This window comes from Notothenia rossii (assembly GCF_949606895.1).
Source record: "Notothenia rossii genome assembly, chromosome: 11".
Taxonomy (NCBI): domain Eukaryota; kingdom Metazoa; phylum Chordata; class Actinopteri; order Perciformes; family Nototheniidae; genus Notothenia; species Notothenia rossii.
The window spans coordinates 52,040,232-52,059,644 of record NC_136910.1 but is presented as its reverse complement, the minus strand read 5'-3'; the positions used below and the strand labels follow the sequence as shown (position 1 = coordinate 52,059,644).

Genomic DNA, 19,413 nt, shown 5'->3' with positions numbered 1-19,413 from the left:
CTTGGGCAAAACATCTGCTAATATCTGAATGATACCAATCAGAAGAAATGTTTACCTGGTTCTGAATGGGATTTTATTTGTGGTTGCTGCATTGTTGTGCTAGTAGTGCATTAACTTGTCAAACAGCAGGGTGTGGAGGATGATGATGTGACTTGCATGACTTGCAGGAAAATGTCAACTTTTCTGCTACATGGTTCAAACTCACCACCCAGGTTTTGCACTTGTGTGGTAAACTGTGGCACTAACACTATCAATACTTCCTTTACTTAATAACCAAGCACTCTGGATGCTGGTAAAAGCTTAGGGGTGAGCCTCATGTTACATATTGATTGGGAGCATTGGTCACACAGTACTCTTTACATACTCCCTTTATCTATTCTCTAATATCGGCTTACTCTTTTTGTAGTTTCCCCTGGGGCTCTCTAAGAAAGGAATATACATAAAGCATGCATTTATGTTTTAATAATAAGAGAGATTACAATGAAATAATGTTTAAAAGCTATTGTGCTTGGTCATCACATTAGCAGACTGCAGTGGTGGAGTACTCAAGTCCAAGTACATGTTTCATTGACTTGTGTTTTCTAGCTTCTGCTAATGTGTACTTCTACTTTACAATATTTAAAAAGGCAAGTCTACATGTTTTATATTAGATTGTATATTATTAACACAAATATATAATCAACAGATACATTATCATAAAAAAGGATTATGAAAATAAAACGTTATTGTTCCAATGGGATAATGTACAAGCTACCCAGCACTAGTGTATTCCCATCTGACCACATGAATGCAGCAATGATATTAATCCGGTAACATAATACAATACATTGTACTACAACGCCTCAATCTGCATGATGAGTACATTTTATACTTTAGGTGCATTTTAATATCAATTTTACTTACAATATTGAATGCATTATTTTTCACACAGTGCATAATATATTACCACTGGCGGACTGCAAAGATCTATATTTTACATTAGGGTTGAACTTTGAGAACAACTCATATACAGAGCTGTGCACCACTTTTAAAAGAGCTTGAAGCAGGACTTATGTAACGTTAACAAGTCAAGTCCTTTAAAAGAACAAACAACCCACTTTCCTCTTATAAATAACGTTGAATACATCATAAATATAAATGCTCTGTTTCAAGGCTTTTCTGCCACATTAACTGTGCGGTATGAGTATGTAGCCATGTGTTGTGATAAGCTAACATTAGCCAACTTTCATCGGTTTACTCACTTTTTGAGTCTTCTCTATCAGGATAGTGCAAGTAAAAGTAGGGCCTATACAGAAGTAAATATAGTTTCACTTTGATAATACTATTAACCATGAGAAAAAATATCTTTTTTTTTTTTTATAAATGAACTCTTGTCAATCTGTTTTTTCTTTTTATCTGGGTAATCCATCCTGTTATATACAAATTAAAAATAGGCATGTACTCTGGCTTCTGCAGTGTATGGAAGATAGTTTCTCTCAATGCAAGTCAATAGAAACACAAAGGATCATCATGATTTAAGAGATCTGGCCTTGACAGAGTGCTGCACTCTCCTAGTTTTATATTATTTTAGTTTTAACCGAACAATGGGAAAGAAAATCCCATTGTCTTCTAAAACTGCTGACCCCAAATCAAGTGTCACTCGTGTCTTGAAACTATTTTGTTACTTTTAAAATCACCAAAAAATATGGATGAAACACGTTCATTATGTAAAGTGAGCCCTCCTTGCAAAGAGTGACACTTCATTTATTCTAATAAACTACATTTTTAAACAGCAGAAAGTAAGATGGCTACTTTCTTCAATTGGCGCAATCTTCACTAATCCCAGGAGAGCAATTGATGGCATTAGAGGCTCTTTCCTGTCAGAGGACCAGGGCGAGGCTCTGCGCATGCGTCGTGCAGTTATTTTATTGGACGAGCCTCGCACGCGGCCCCTCCCCTCCTCTACCCTCCTCTCTTGTCTGAGTCCAGTCTGGGAAAGGAAAGGTTTGGTGCATCGGCGGAGAGCGGGGAGGTTGCCAGGGACAGGACACGACTCGAACCGGAGTTGAGAGATAACTTTGACTCTTTGTGTGACCTCAGAGCGAGCTTCTTCCTCCCTTTTGTCTCCACGGTCATCCTCGTTTCCACCCGGCGAGCAGCGGTAATCCGTCGCATTCATTGCGGATCAGGCGCGGCGTAGCGCAACACGAAACACCGGTGAACATGTCTGGATACCAGGGCAAGAAGAACATCCCCCGCATCACAGTGAGTGTTAGGGGCTTTAATGTTGTTTCAAACAGAGGGTTTACCCGGCTGGGGGTCCTGTGTATTTCGTCGCGGGCCTGCGGGGTGTGGGTGCAGGATGTCACCGGTGCGGCGTGCTCCCTTCACCGCGACAAACCTGAGCTCCAAGCTGCAGGATATCACCGCTACATTAGCTTTGTATTCCTTAAATGCAATTTGCACATCGGTTTGACTTCAAAACATGCACCACTGAGATTGCATGGATCATAAATCAATAATATGCTGAAGGTGGAAGTTTTTTTTTTATAGCATCTTTGCGACAAGTGCAGACAATCCATCCTTAATCTGTAATAATATGAATTCCTCCAGTAGATTTACACTCACGGTGCCACTCATGGTATGCATGACTTTGAGATTTCACATTTATTTGTGTGTGGTGTTACCCAGGTATCACTGCTGCACACGAACTGGTGGGTCAAAAAATGCTTCCCTGCATCCACTTAAACCCGGATCTTTATGTCAAGCTATCCTTGTAAATTACCATTTTCAAGAAGCTGAATGCCACATACATGTTGCTATTACATTATTTCCCCCTGGTTAAGTAGCAGAGCTGCAGGGATGGTTGTGGTGCTTCAATGGAAAGTAGAGAATAGGGAGGGGAGGGGAGGGGAGGGGACGGTGGGTCCTATTTCCTTCCATGTTTCTCCTCTCAGCTGTAATGAGGAAGATGCATACAGGAAAGAGGTCACTGTCTCCATGCTGATGTTAGTCGAGTGTATGTGTAATTGGGTTGACTTGCCAAAGATGGCTCGGCACAAGCAGAGCTGAAGCAATATGGAGGACGATGTGTGGCTTATGTTCGGGCCTCTTGATGCAAATAGGACACCACGCTTTTTGTAAATAGGAAGATGCATCACGACAGGAATTATGTAGTTAATATTCAGAAATATGAGACACAGGAGGTCCTCAGGGGGCTTCCTAAGCGTTGGCTATAGTGTCAAGTAATACGGTTGGTGGGGTGTATTTAGTTTGAAAGAAAATAGTCCCCCGTGAAATTGGTTTATAACAAAGTCTGTGGATTAGTTTGAGAAACTGGGTCAGGATTATTATTATAATAATAATAATATTGTTTTGGTTGCTTGGAAAACCATACGGTATCACCTAGTCTTATTATATTGGAGAGAAAGCAGACCTCTATACGTCCAATATCTCCAACAATCTGACTCACACAATCTAGATTGATGAAAAGCACTACAGTTAAGAGGGAAACATGTGTATTTTGACTGAATGATGTCAACATTAAAAGGCCTCCGGAAAACCTTCTAATTCTCTTAATATAATTGACTATATTATGATGTGGTTGGGGCGGTGGCTGCATGCTCGGAAGGATGCGGGCCTTTTGACTAGTTTGGACCCAGGTCTTCATTCAGTCTTGTTTATAGTGTATTGTATAAGATGCCTGAACCTCCACCCATCCTGCACCAGGTGGATGTCACAGTGCAGCTATAGTGACATTGACTTTGGCACCACAGGGTCCTTTATGAACAATTTGGATCATAGTTCTGAAAAGATGCATGTCGGAATCAGAAACAGGTTTATTGCCAGGTAGGTTCGCACATACTAGGAATTTGACTTGATGTCATGTGAGCGCCTGTGTGGATCTATATAGAGAGGGGTGCTGTGTTGTGGTTACCTGTAGTGATGGCCCCCTTAGTTGACTAAGTAAGCTATCTTATTTGTTGGGCGTTCCATTTTACAGCCTTAGTCTATGATGGGAAATCAGTTGGTCATTTTTAGTCAAGCAAAGAATACAACTTTTCTAATGTTCTCTTTTTTTGCTATGAATGAAACATGGCAATAAAAACTTCTTGTTGTCAGTGGGGAAAACTAATCGGTACATGTTGTCTTTTTGGATAGCTTGATTATTTACAAGATGAAGGCAGTTGAAAATATAATTTTTGTATTATAATCTGAAACATATTTTGGGCTGTGTGTCCCCGGTGAAAAGGGGCAGCCTCTCAGGAGAGAGCTCAAGGCGTCAGCAGCACCAGTGAGAGGGGAGATCAGAGGATTAGCAACGGTTGTATCTCCAACAGTGATTAGGCCAGATCTAAATGGATCCACTGCCTATTCCTGAACAACAGTGTGTGGAAGAAAAAGGGGGTCAGGGACAGAATTTAAAAGTATATGTTCTTAAAAATGGAGTGTTGCATTAGTAGAGTCTCTTAATGACTTGGATTTCATTTTTTCCAGCTATTCCTCAGTAAGAATGTGTTCCTTCGCTGAATTGGCGTCACCATGAAGAGTGGATGACATTATTAAACTAAACAGATGCTAGAGAGGAAACGATGAGGTTAAATTGAATAAGAGCTGAACAGGAAAGGCTGCAGTCACACAAAGGAACTCTGTCTGTCTTCCAATCACAATTACAGTTAACATCGTCATCTGAATGTTTCATCCATCCCCAGTCATTAGGGCGGAGTGACTGTATAACAGTAGACGGACTGGTTGCTGTGGGACAGATGGAGTCCGGTCAGCTGCACAGGCAGGGTCGACTTAATGCAGATCTCATCAAATATGAATGAACCTCCACAAGTTCACCACCTGGGTGTACCTCATGCCTGTTCTCAAAATCTCAGACAGCTAAACCAGAACGGAGTTAAAAGGTGTAGAAAAAGGAGAATTTTTATCTAACAAGGGCTGCAAATCAAATGTTGTAGTTTTAAAGAGACCCTATATTATGCTTTTTGGGGTTTTCCCTTACCTGTTCTAAAGGTTTTTGTGCACGTCAATGGTCTGCAAAGGATAACATTCCAAAGAGTTTATCACCCCCCTCCAACTCATTGTACGTCCTAGGCTAAGGGCGGGAGGTCTCTAAGCGGTTGACCAATCACAACAGAAGCGGCAAGCTAACCAATCAGAGCAGACTCTCATTTTAGAGGCAGAAGTCAGAGAATCTTGGAATTGTTTTATTATTTCTTAATGAAAAGAATATCTGAAATAATTATTAAATGACCAAACAAGTTGCCTACTATTTTTTTCATATCTTAACAATTCAGCTCTACTTTTCCCATTTCAAAGCCATAAAAACTGCACACTTATTTGGGGAAATATTTAACAGATTAAGGAATAACCATTAGTTTCTGGACATTACCATATTGAAGCATTTTTGAAAAACAAAAACCGAAACGATTATTAAGTTGCTTGTTCATTTGCTGGTCATTTCTGCTCTTGGGATGAGCTCAAAATGATTCTCGACCCAAACAAGAACCATGCGTCCTCGACAGTGAAGGATATAAACACAGACAAAAGCAAAGTTAGAAACAAAGCTAATGTTTTAAAGGTAGGTAAAAATAGCGTTAGGCTATATTAAGACTGTCCTGGATTAAAGTCTGAGACTACAATCCCCAGAGGATGAAGGATCATTAGGCAGACTGCGAGTATACCACGCTGTAGTTTTCCCGAGTGGAGTGGGGTGTGTGTTCACGCTGTTATCTCTCGGCGCACAGCAGCCCGCGGCGCTTTCTGATCACGCTGCACCTCGGTTGTGCTTTTTCTAGCTCAAAATGACCCTAAAGCTCTCATTCATAGAGAGCCAAGTGTGTACAGAAAGGTTCATTTTTTATTTATTGGCAGAACAAAGGCGAATTCTGTAACAGAGCCTCAAGCTCCAACACATCCTCAAGAAACCGCAGAAAGAGGTCAATGAGAGGATTCTTCATAGTTCAAAGAAATCATTTATGAGATTTATTTTTTCTGTTTAGTTGAAAGGATAATTAATGTAATGGTGACATAGAGAATTTAAGGGAAGTATTTAAGGGAATTCTTACATTGAAGAAGGCATGGATGTTTAAGAGATAATTAAAGTGGGATTTCATTTGATAAAAAGGCCTTATTATGCTTATTTTCAGGTTCTTATATGTATTTAGTGTCTCTACTGTGACATGTCTCCATGCTTAACGTTCAAAAAGCTCTTTATTTTTCTCATACTGCATGTTTGTGCTGCAGCACCTCTTTTCACCCTCTGTCTGAAACCAGAGCCTAGTCTGCTCTGATTGGTTAGCTGGCCGGCTCTGTTTTGATCCCTTAGAGATGTCCCGCCCCTTAGCCTATCACTTACAATGTGTTGAAGCGTTAGCCAAAAGAAGTGCATCGTGTTACGTAGTGATGTCACTATGTTACAGAATTAAACAAAGGAGTCCGATCAAGGTGTTTCAGGTGTGTGGAAGAGAAGCTCCCTCGCAACACAGGGATTTTAGCCTTTGCCGACCATGTACATGCACGAAAACCTATATGATAAAACTACATGAAAGGGAACATCCCAAAAAGCAAAATAGGGCCTCTTTAAAGTCAGAAAAAACAGTTTCCCACATGTAATATTTGGATTTGCTGCCCTCTCTGATTTAATATTGTATCAAAGTGAATATGTGCGTCTTGGACTTATATTGTATCTATCCAAATCTCACAATATCAGGTGAATGAACACACACATTAACCACCGTTCAGAAGTCTGCTGTATTTTGCAAACCAAGGTGTTAAGTTACACATTTATCCTCTGGGAGTTAGTTTCGTACCTGTTGGGCTGGTTATTCTGTAAGAGCCCGTCTTCCGTTTTAAATTAAAAAAACAATAAAAAAGTGAACATGTGTTTTCGAAGCAGTTGTCTGAACATGCGTGGATATCATTTTGGTAGCAGACTCAATTTCAAATAATCCAGGCCTCATAAATCACGCTGCTGAATGTCTGACCTGGCAGCGCGCTCCACCTGACTGCTCAAATGTTCCCAGGATATTTTCCATTTGTACACAACACACCACGTTGCCGGGATACGTCTGACACTAGCAGGAATTGTTCATAGTGTGCATATGGATTTCGTTCTGATTTAATAAATCTCCTCGGAGGCGTTTAAGTTTTTATCTGTACGACTTTGTTTATACAAAATATGTATGTGTTGTAACATGAGTCACATGATACAACAGATTGATCTGTAATAGAGGATTAATCAATGTTCCCAGAGTCCATTATCAGCAGTCTATTATGTGTATTCTTTGCAGCATTAGAGTGACCTATTTAAATAATATAATCAATATGTTCACATTAGTAATAGGTCACATGGTTATACAGTATGTAATGGGTCACCTGAATGTTTGGATCATTATTTTCAATGTGAGCGCACCTTATTGTTTCCACATTAAACAAGTCAATCTTTGTTGAGTCAAGTGCCCCCTGTGTTGCAGAACCAGATGTGGGGTTAAACAAAGTCATTGCCAATATTTAAAAATCAATGAATAAACATTGTACACTACCCCTGGTGACATTTATGTTAGCAGGACGGTTACGTATTGTAGTGTGGAATGAAAACGCAGCAGTTCAGCAACAGTGAGTCCATTGAGCTTTGTCCACATCCTGTTTGTGAGCCGGTGAGAGGTTCCCATGAAGGAAAGGTCGCTGTCATGTTTGGCTCCGAGCCAGTACAATCAGACGCTCCAAAACAATCAGAGGATTATGCAAACGGTATTCAGGGCAGGCGATTGTTCTGCTAATTTCCCATCTTTTTTAATGTTCCGCAGCTTAAAAACGTGAAGCCTTTAAGAGAAAAAACCCCTTTTTATTAGGACTCCTCAAACCATCTGCCTTTTGTGCACAGAGTAACAAACACTAGCCTTTTTTGATACATCAATAATGAGTAATTGTTTCTGAAAAGATCATTTAGCCTCTCAATCTCGACTCCCGCAGCTTTGGGTCTGTTTGAGTGTCAGACTCGAGAACCAAAGCCTCTTGGCGAACTTCCGTCAGTAATGTGATAATGACTGTCAGGATGAGGCATATGATGTAACGGCATATTTCAGAGCCGTTGTCGGTGTGGAAGCTGTCCAGCGCTGGTTTGGAGCGAGGCCAGGCGCTCCATCAGCGCATAGATCGAAGATTACCACATGCTCTATTTACATTAGTCGCATCAGTGCTGTCAAAGCTCGCCACACCTTCAGATGACAACTGCAAAGCATTTTCCAGACCTGCTGAAGTGTGTGTGTGTGTGTGTGTGTGTGTGTGTGTGTGTGTGTGTGTGTGTGTGTGTGTGTGTGTGTGTGTGTGTGTGTGTGTGTGTGTGTGTGTGTGTGTGTGTGTGTGTGTGTGTGTGTGTGTGTGTGTGTGTGTGTGTGTGTGTGTGTGTGTGTGTGTGTGTGTGTGTGTGTGTGTGTGTGTGTGTGTGTGTGTGTGTGTGTGTTCCTCCCTCATTGTAAGTAATGAGTGTGTAGCCTCCAAAGAAGTTTAAGAAGAGTTTTTTCCTCTAATAGTAAAGAGGATATGACTGTATTAGACATGAATGCTATCCATGTGGATGTCTGGTTGCTACATTAAGAACAAAATAAAATGAGAAAAGATGCATTTTGTTTATCGACATTTTCCTTTTTTAAATGACTGCCAAAACAGTACTTGTCAATGAAGACAGTGTCGGTTTTGGGGGGAAGTCTACGAGCGTGAAGTGGGGTGGCATTGGCTCTGGAGGTAAAGTGGTCATCCACAAATCGGAAGGTCATTGGTTCGATCCTCTGCCCATGAAAGTCAAACAAGTCAATTCAACCCCAAATTGCTTCCGATGGCATGGTCAATGGTGTCTAAATGTTTGTCAATGCAAGTGTCCTTGAGCACATGGCCCCTTGTATGGCAGCCTCTGTATTTATAAAGTACAGTCTATAAGGGGTTGTTATTGGCTGAATGCTGACTTGTATTCCTAAAGCTTTTTATCGGGTGGAAAAACTGGAAAAGCGCTGTAGAAATGCAGTCCATTCATCCTTGGGTGTGTGTGTGTGTGTGTGTGTGTGTGTGTGTGTGTGTGTGTGTGTGTGTGTGTGTGTGTGTGTGTGTGTGTGTGTGTGTGTGTGTGTGTGTGTGTGTGTGTGTGTGTGTGTGTGTGTGTGTGTGTGTGTGTGTGTGTGTGTGTGTGTGTGTGTGTGTGTGTGTGTGTGTGTGTGTGTGTGTGTGTGTGTGTGTGTGTGTGTGTGTGTGTGTGTGATGCAGGGTGGGGCGCTGACAGGGGGCCTCAGCAGCAGCAGTTGTGTCCGGGGCCCTCGCTGCTCGCCAGGCTTTCAGCGAGCAGCAGGAACAGAGCAGCCGTTGTTAGTCGGGGACGCTGAGCGCCTTGTGACCAGAGCTGCCACTCCCTTTGTGGACAGAGGAGACCCCGAGCTGAGGGGGTGACTACAGGGAGGAACGAGGGGGGGTGAGGGGCTCCTGGTGGGAGGCTGTGGAGGTGGCAGAACATGCACCCTCCTCTCCCACACAGACACAAGTGGCACAGCAAAAGGCACGGAAGATTGATTACACAGTCTGCGCTCTGATTGGCTCTCTCATGTGACAGCTCGAACACATGAGGAGGGAGGGAGGGGGGGGGGTGAGTGAGGGGGGGTGATGGCTCCTGTCTTCATTGTTGCCACAGTGAATACTTTATCCCTCACTTTGTTTCTCAAGCAGAGCTGGAATTAGGAAATTAAAGCAGTGATGCTGTGGAAGCTCTCTGAACAAAAGCACCAACACTTTTCATCTAGATTTAAATTAATCTGTTCAATAATAAATCACAATAATGTAACTATCAAATTAGATAACATTAACAATAAGTGAATGGTGGTACATTTCATTACTCAAGTGATTGGATAAAACTTTGGAGCTATGCTAGAGAAATTAAAATACAGGAATGGTCATGTAAGGAATTTACATTTTTCATTTGAGTTATTTAGGCAGGAGGACCAAATGATTTATGATTACTTTATTTAAGAGTATGTTTTTTGTTTAACACTAAAAAAAGGTATTTCTTATCTTTGATGAAATAAAAAAAAAGTTTCTTAACAGTGATAGATTAAGGGATTTCGGTTTTATTTCAGAGTTAAGGATATTTGGATTATCTTTTGTATACATCATGAATCACAATTATTGTGACAAGGATATTCTTGACACAAATTCCCTTGCAGATTCTGTAACTTCCGTAACCATCCACTTAACATTAAATTAAAAAATGTTACATCACAAAGTGCAAACATTTCAATTGAATCTATTCATTAGATAAAAGTGTGTGTGTGTGTGTGTGTGTGTGTGTGTGTGTGTGTGTGTGTGTGTGTGTGTGTGTGTGTGTGTGTGTGTGTGTGTGTGTGTGTGTGTGTGTGTGTGTGTGTGTGTGTGTGTGTGTGTGTGTGTGTGTGTGTGTGTGTGTGTGTGTGTGTGTGTGTGTGTGTGTGTGTGTGTGTGTGTGTGTGTGTGTGTGTGTGTGTGTGGGGAAACCCAGTATCAGTTGAAAGCCATGTGTTCCTTATCAGAAAGCATCCTAAAAAGACCAAGCGGAGGCTGCTGCCTAAAATCCGGCAGGTTTCATCGATTTATTTTTCATTGCGAGACCAATCATCCCTTTTTATGTGACGTTTCCCTTAATGCCTTTCCTCAAATGCACTTAATCCAGCATCCGATCCAGCCAAATCGGTTACTCGGCTTTATAAGTGTATTTTTATAGGATTCTTTAAAACCCCATCCTGCCATCAAATATTTTTCAAAAAAAGTTCCCACAACCATATATTTTTTACTCATGATTTATTTAATATAGTTAAATGTGCAGCAACTAATCCTCTTAATTGTTTTGCAGAGCGATCGTCTCCTGATCAAAGGAGGGAAGATCGTGAACGATGACCAGTCCTTCTGTGCTGACATCTACATGGAGGATGGAGTCATCAAGTGAGTTTACTGCTTTATTCAAGTCGCATCCTAGTTCAATCATAATTCAAACGTTATGATTGCTCCACATGTCTGACGTGGTTCAAAAGTTCTATGGAAGCCCTTAAATGCCAGTGAGAAAAATAAAATCTGGTGACGCATTTTATAAGTCAGGTCTAAATAGCCTTTCTTTGTTTATGACTAAAGATCAGATGAGGTTTTGCCAGTATAATCTTTCCAAGTAATTGGTTCCCCTTATCTATGAAACATGTAGTCTCCAGCCTCTTGTGGCAAAAATGTGTATTACGACAACAAACACTTAAAAAATGATCCTAAAAAAACAATTATTATTTTGTAATTTTTTTTTTTTTTTACACGTTTCCATCTCTTCCCTAAAAATGACCCTTGAGTTCAATATTCTATAATACAGTCATTTTTTACATTTGTCCTTTATTGATTTATATAAATAAACTTACCTATTGCTGAATTAGATTTTGTCTATATCCTTCACATTACACCATACAGTATACATACACATTACATTTCTTTACTATTGTGAATTTTTCTTTTATTAATGCAGGTGAAGAATTTCAAAGCCTTGTCCAAGTTGTGATTTGTGTCAATCAAATTTATGACGTTTCTTTTCCTTTTTAGACAAATTGGGGAAAACCTCATCGTGCCCGGCGGGGTGAAAACCATCGACGCCCACGGCCGCATGTTGATGCCGGGCGGCATCGATGTGCACACGCGCTTCCAGATGCCGGATCGAGGCATGGTGTCAGCCGATGACTTCTACCAGGGGACCAAGGCCGCTCTGGCCGGAGGAACCACCATGATCAGTGAGTTATCAGAAAGATCCTACTGATGGAACATTAAAACCTTCTGCCTTACTAGGAATGCTTAAAGCATACGGCAACTTGACATGGGTGGGATTTATTTATTTATTTTGGAGTACGATCTCAGCTTTTATAGTCTATGTTAAACTGTGTGAGGCAAGGCAAGGCAAGTTTATTTATATAGCACCTTTCAATACAAGGCAATTCAAAGTGCTTTACAAAAATGAAAGACATTAAGAAAATGGCATTTAAAAGGAGTTTAAAAAATACATGAATAAAAGTTACAGTGCAGTTTAAGATATGAATAGTTCCATTAAAGCCAACAGTACAGACAGCTAGGGCGTTCAGGACAAACGATTCCCCATTGAAACACATCAAAGCCACCATTTCGGATCAGACAGCCATTACAGCATAAAAACAAGCTTTCTGTTATATCTGGCTTTCAATCCAAAGCCCTGCCTTCAAAATTGTAGGTTTATAATACTATTTCCCACTAGATTGAGACATTTTCTCATGTATTTGCCCAATAACCAGGTTTGCTTCAGAAGAAATGAATGTTCCCCTTAAAAACACAGTGGCAGCAAAGTTCTGAAAATGAATAATATTTGGTTATAATCAGGACTGAAGTCAGTTACAATTATTAACTTTGTGAAAGTGGAAAAAAATAACAATACTGTATATAACATTTCTATATCACAGGGTGTCACGCGGGGTCTTAAAAAGTATTAAAAGTTGATAAATCAATTTCGCAAAAATGAAGGCTAATAAAAAGTATTAAACGGCATTTTCCATGATATTACGTTTTGTAGCTTGTTTCCAATAAGTATATAAATTGTCCAAAGAGGTTGTATTCTACAGTCTGCCTGAATGTAATCATTGCGTAGGTGTGTAGTGTGATTCTGTGTAGTTTATTGATGGCATCCCGTTGGATTTGACGTCATCTGAACAGGACATCACACGCTCGCTGCTTGACAGCGTGCAAAGGTCCGTTTACGCCGGTTGCTAAACAACATCGTTATGGGGAAATGCAAGTCTGCGTCCAAATGGTTGGAAGATAAGGAGGAAGGACAATCAATACTGTATATAGTCAATGTGAGGTAAAGTGTGTCGCCAAGGTAACTGGTTAAAACTCAAAGTGGCGATGAGGTCTTCAAATGTATGGAAAGGGTCTTAAAAGAGGTCTTAAAAGGTTTTACATTTGACTTCAGGATTCCTGCATATACCCTGTATCAGTACTTCCACAGGAATTTCTGTCAAGGGTTATTTCATCAGCTTGTTTGGAGTCTTTCTGTGAGTGATTCACCGAGGCTGACTGCTCCTTGATTCTCTGATTGGCTTTAATTACAAATATTTAAATGAGAACAGGACTGGTGCCAGGTCTGTTATTGACCGGGCCAACATTTAAAACCGTCCATCTGCTCTGAGACTGACTTCTGTTCACACTCAGACAGGAAGTCAGTTCATTTCCCCTTTGATCCATAGATACTATCAGCCTGACACTGTTTATTTAAACAATCTGTATTTATATCCTTCATAAATGTTATGCTTCATGCTTTTGGGGTTGTAATCTAGTTTGCATGATGTTTTGTGATAGGGCCATTGTTTCTAAAATGATACAATAATTAAGAAGCCGGGAAACTCGCAAATATACGACTTTATATTATGAGGGTGTATATATATTTTTGTAAATTGACAACTTTAAACTTGAATGTTTTCATCTTCGAATATAACCCCCCTTCCCTCGGCTCTGTTTTACAACAACAAATAATATTACAATGCCATAGTTATTAGTTATCGTGTAGAGTTAACTAGCATAGTTGTTTAAACTGGTGACCTGCTCATGTATTCTTCCTTTGAGGTTTTCTACTTAATACTTATATCCTTATTTATGCAACTATGTGAATATTGAGACCAATTGTTAGGTTATTTAAGACTTAAAAGTGTTCCAGCCTATATAGATTTGGTATACATTGAATACATACGTTGATTCCATGAGGAGATTTGCCAGTACATTTTGTCTATATACTATACTACCCAAACTAGCGGTTTGAGTTCCTGTGTACGTTGTTTTAATAGGACAGAGGACTGTATAGACAACACATTTAAATGAGGCTCGGCCCTCCTCTGTGCTGACTCAGCAAATTAACCCTCCCTCAGTAAAACAAACTCTCCCAGGCTCTCGTGTGTCATTGCCACCTCAGAGCGCAAACGCTGACTGCTGCAGGATCAGGTCTGCAACACGGCCGTAACGCATGGCCGAACGGGACTGCACCAAAAACACAAAGAGGGTCAAAGTGAGCGTTTGGAAATGTCCTCTGAGAGATGACACGGAGACAAACGTTTAACATGTAGACGGACAGATGTGTTTAAAATCAAACATTAAGATTACACTCCTTGATGTTCTGTGTGGTCCAGACTTTAACCCTCCTCTGAACCCCGAGGAGTTTCAGGGCGTTTCCTCCTCCTGTCACATTATACTCTGCAGCCTCGTTTGTCACTGCAGTAAATGAGTCCTGCACCGCCTGTAAAACTGCACAATCATGGCTATAAGAAGGAGAATACATTGCTATGGTGCAGTATTACATCGTTTAATGCTCTAAAAGGTTTCATGTTACAATAATTGGACAAAAAAGAAACAGGGACTCCACAGGCTTTAACTATTGACATTTCTACACTCTTTACTTCAAACCTCTCTTGTCTTCTTTGATCCGTTTTTCTCTTATTTTCTTGTGACTATTGGATTTAATGTCTTTTGGTGAAAGATTAAGCACTGTTTTCTTAAATTAGCCTGGGAAACATGAAGCATAAACATAAAAGGAAATATTCTTTATCCGCAAGGTCAACCATGAGCTCATTATCATATTGACAGAATGTTTTTAATGCATCCCGTTTATTTTTGCAGCCATTTTAAATGGGACAGGTACAATACATTTCTTTGGATGAAATTGTACTTTTTTTAGCTAGGATTTGGTTGTATTTCCTGAAGCAGGGTTTATTACACATCATTAATTTAAGGACTGTTGTGAATTGTAAAATATGCAAATAATTGATGTCTTTTCTTTCTGGCTCAGATGAATGTTGTGATTTCAGATTTTGTTTTAAGAAAACATTCTCATGTGGATTTTGGGTTTCAAATTAATCAAATTTCCGTCTAAACTCAAAAATCTGATGTGAGCCTTCAGTCTGAACATATATTCAAAGTAGTTTAAAAAAAAAGGAAGCTAGAAGCTCTTGGGACCACATAGCTTGACTTATCTCTGGAATGATTAACTGACACGTTTACTAATAAAGAAAATACACTTTTACAAATGATTGATCAATACTGACTGGTTCTGGCTGCTTAGCATGAGGATTGGCTAGGAAATTAAATATATTTCCATTCTTTTATCTACTGCAATCTTTAGAAATGTCGAGACATGGTCTTGGAAATTCTGATGTTTACTATGAACTACTTTTTTGAAGTGTTACAGACTAAAGTAGTAAGTAATTAATTTGACAGGTTGACAGTGAAATTGGGTACAAATATTTGGGATTTCTAAAAGCACATAGTTTCCAGGCCTACTGAAGGACCACACATCAGCAGATGGGAGCCATTACATTCACTGAAAAGTAGCTTCTTCAAAAATAGCATCTTGAGATCATATAGTTGTTCTCTGTGTGGTGGAAACCATGAGCAGATGGAGCAGATTATGGTTTGTAAAGACAGGAGTCATGGATCTGGTAATCCTTGAGGATTAATATCGAGGGTAATTTGAGAATAATCAGGAAAATATCTGACCATCAGGTGTCAACTTTAATTTGTCTCTGTTTGGTTCGAAGTGTCATTGCAACCTAAATTCAGTTGCTGTCTGGAGAGTGATTAGTGAGCAGTACATGAACACAATGTTAGTTTAGTTCTCCACTGGTGAGTGACATACAGCTTTTTAAAGAGTTACAAGAGAGCGATTTTCTAACACATACATGTTGTAAAACACCCCATGGACCAGATACCCGCCATTAAACACTGAGACACACAAGACACAAGATGTTTACACTGAAGGGGATCTGCAAGAGGTGACCTTATAATCCCAGGGCAGTTTTTGTTTCTTCCCACGGACCTTTATCTTGGAGTGGTATAAAAACAGAACTTTAAAAACTTTAAAACAGATGTCTAATAAGGCTAACAACACTTAATGATTACATTTCTTAAAGGTCATCTATTGTGCAAAATCCACTTTTTCATGTCTTTTGTACATAAACATGTGTCCCCTCTGTTTAAAGAGATTCTGAAAGTTTCAGGAAAAAAGATTCTCTCACTTTGTGTCCTCCTGATCCATTTCTATAAAAACCTGTCTGAAAATGAGCTGATCAGATTTTGGCCACTTTATGATGTCATAACGATTTTTTGGCTTGTGTAACCATTAGCCAATCACCAACCAAGGTAACGCCCCCCCCTTATCACCTGAATCTCCCCCTAGAGCACCATTGTGTTCTTTTTAACCACATATCTCTCAGAGGGGCGTGGGGAGGGGCTCCTTATTTTCATCTAAAGTAACAGACAGAGAATCAGCACTTTTGAAACAGGGCTGAAACAGAGGGGATTATGGGATGCTGCAATGCATGATCTGTTTGGCTCAATGTGTGTGTGTGTGTGTGTGTGTGTGTGTGTGTGTGTGTGTGTGTGTGTGTGTGTGTGTGTGTGTGTGTGTGTGTGTGTGTGTGTGTGTGTGTGTGTGTGTGTGTGTGTGTGTGTGTGTGTGTGTGTGTGTGTGTGTGTGTGTGTGTGTGTGTGTGTGTGTGTGTGTGTGTGTGTGTGTGTGTGTGTGTGTGTGTGTGTGTGTGTGTGTGTGTGTGTGTGTGTCCAGTTGACCACGTGCTTCCTGAGCCCGGCGTCAGCCTCCTCTCGGCCTTCGAGCAGTGGCGCGAATGGGCCGACAGCAAGTCCTGCTGCGACTACTCGCTGCACGTAGACATCACCGAGTGGCACAAGGGCATCCAGGAGGACATGGAGACGCTCGTGAAGGACCACGGTACTCTTCGAACACTTTCACACTGCTTTTATTTTCCCTTTCGTGGTTTTCACACTGATGTCCTGTGTCTGTAGGTGTCAACTCTTTTCTGGTCTACCTGGCTTATAAGGACGTTTTCCAGCTATCTGACTCTCAGGTAGGGACCTCTCCTCTTTTCATTGTCACAAACAGAAGACTTTAAATGCATTTTCTCACTCGGGTGCAGGGCTTTTAGATATGAATAATGCTACACTAGAGGTCGAATACAAATCGAATACAATTTCATCATTTTGGTGCTTGGCGTGTTATGGCTCATTCACATTGACACTGTTTTGGCTACACTTAATCTAATTAAACTGAGACTTTAACATGGGACTTTCTGCTGCGGCACATGAAGCCAAATATGATCCATATTCATTTCTAGTCAGTATAATGGACCTCATTGTAACATGACATATGGAATCCACAAAGAAAGATGGTGCTGTTGACTGTAGAAGCATTTTTGCATTAACCAGAAAACAGCTAAATCATAACTTGTTTACTGTCGCTGTCATTCAGAATAATTACAGGAAGAACAAACCATCTTTTTTAAATATGTTTTCAGTCAGTCTGCTGGGATGTCGTCTTGTTGGAATGAGTCAAAAAAGCAGATGTAGAGATTAGCTTTGATTTTGGCTCTTCATTTCGTACCGACTGTGTGTGTGTTTATCCAGGGAGAGTGAATGGATAATGAAAAATAAAATCTCTGTCCAAGTCTCTTTCTGACTCACGGTACAAAAGTAATGAGTCGCTCTTTTTGCACCTGTGTGAGGAGAAAAGAGATTATCAGTTTTACTTTCTCGCGTCAAACTCTGGCAACTCTTTATTGTTAAGCGTCATGAGGTGATGACTCACTCAACTCGTCAGTTTCCCTACAGTCCCTGAAGTTATCGCAGGGTTTGATAAACAATCAGAGAGAGAGAGAAACATACTTTGCAGAAATCAGTGTCGAATTTCCGTTTCACCATGAAAGCATACTTTCCCTCGAAACCTCAAATGTCAGACTCACATCGGCATCCCAAGCATGGATAAAAATAGGAATACACAACAAAAACAAAAACTGTCAGAACTCTATCGAAGCTTTGGGAAGCAAGTGAGACTTTCTTTTTCCTCTGAACCCCTTTTCTAAGTTTAATCCAAATAGTTTTCTCTCCTGTGTGTATGACTTGAAAAGCACTTTGATAATGATACTGACAAGAACAAAAAGAAAAACATTGTCAGAACCCTGTTTAACAGATGAAAAGTGTTTTTTCAAAGACCCCTTCAGCACTAAAGGACGAAAAATATATTCTGTATTTATTCTTTAGAAAACACACTGATAGAAATGTTATTTGAAAGAAACAAAGATGGGGGAAACAATCCTCAAAACAACATATGATATGCTTTCTCTACACCAACTAGTCAATCAATACTTAGGATGAGTTTACACAGAAATGGTGAAACATATGTGCCATGGGAACTTCAAAATAAAGGCGTCCCTTTTTTAAGAATGATATAATCTGTCAATATTTCACTTTTCATGAATGATATTGGGTTGTTGCTATTTGAAACTCCTAGATGACATACCGTCGAGAGAAGACTGTATACATGTGTGTTGACAACCACAAGTTGCTTTCATGCATCAGATCATAAGTGTGTCTCCCTCTCTTCGCTGCAGGTGTACGAGGTGTTCAGTGTGATCCGAGATCTGGGAGCCATCGCCCAGGTGCACGCTGAGAATGGAGACATTGTAGCTGAGGTACGACATTTCACTTCATAAGAGCCGGGATCTGGACCAAGGATGTTTTAAGAGAACCGGATTAAGTGTTGATTTCTGTTAAAGTTACTCAGTGGCACAATAAACCAAAGTGCTCTGACTCAAGTACAAAACTACCTTGATTTGGACCCATAAACATGCATACTCTATTTTCTTTAAGCTCTAGTTGACTTAACACTTCTGCTCTCAGCTGTAGTTAAATGAATAAAGAGGAAAAAATAAGTCTTGATTCTGCTTTCAGTGCATTTCACATCTCACAAGGACCCAACCCTAAGGGCTATTCGAGTGTTGAACTGGGTAGTTGGATTAGCTGTGAACAAGTTATCTGCTTATATACAGACGTCTCTTTCCCAATGTTAATCAATGGGGGGGGAAAGTATTTTTGGGCCCTATGATGTCATGAGATTAACACAGCGGTAGCACCACTGTTTGGCGATTATGAAAAAATTACTTCGGCGCCTTTTCACTTCCTGATGAATTGATCTAGACATGATTACATCATGGCATTAAGTCAACCAATGGAGTCTCAGGCTTTAAGTGTTGATGCATGCACATCGACAGGACTCAATATCTCCCGTTTCCAGGCTGATTTGTTTGTTTGTGTTTAGGAGCAGCAGAAGATCCTGGAGCAGGGGATCACTGGGCCTGAGGGACACGTGCTGAGCCGCCCTGAGGAGGTAAGACAGGTTCAGCTCTGTGGACACTGACCACCCACCTCAATCTGGTGTGACTTTGGGAAGTGAGAAATCAATTAATCTCTTGAGTCCTTTCCCCGCTTCGAAGGGTATTTGACCTCTCCAAGCTTCCCAGCTGTTGGCCTTACGTTGTTTGACAGTTTTACACTGACGCATGGGTTTCTCGCTGCCTTGGCAAA

At 40.4% G+C, this 19,413-nt stretch overlaps 1 protein-coding gene across 2 annotated transcripts in view; it reads left to right on the top strand.

Annotated features, from left to right (window-relative positions):
• dpysl2b (dihydropyrimidinase like 2b) overlaps positions 1 to 19,413 on the top strand; it is a 31,815-nt gene that overhangs the window by 819 nt on the left and 11,583 nt on the right. The window contains exons 1-7 of one of the 2 annotated variants that reach the window (XM_079658003.1): positions 1,923 to 2,244; positions 10,853 to 10,941; positions 11,575 to 11,759; positions 16,601 to 16,765; positions 16,840 to 16,901; positions 18,441 to 18,521; positions 19,148 to 19,216. In XM_079658003.1, the coding sequence (XP_079514129.1) occupies positions 2,203 to 2,244; positions 10,853 to 10,941; positions 11,575 to 11,759; positions 16,601 to 16,765; positions 16,840 to 16,901; positions 18,441 to 18,521; positions 19,148 to 19,216 (693 nt within the window). In that variant the 5' untranslated portion in view covers positions 1,923 to 2,202. Of the gene's footprint in view, positions 1 to 1,922; positions 2,245 to 10,852; positions 10,942 to 11,574; positions 11,760 to 16,600; positions 16,766 to 16,839; positions 16,902 to 18,440; positions 18,522 to 19,147; positions 19,217 to 19,413 lie in introns of those variants that run through there. The other variant, XM_079658002.1, reaches the window with a different exon arrangement.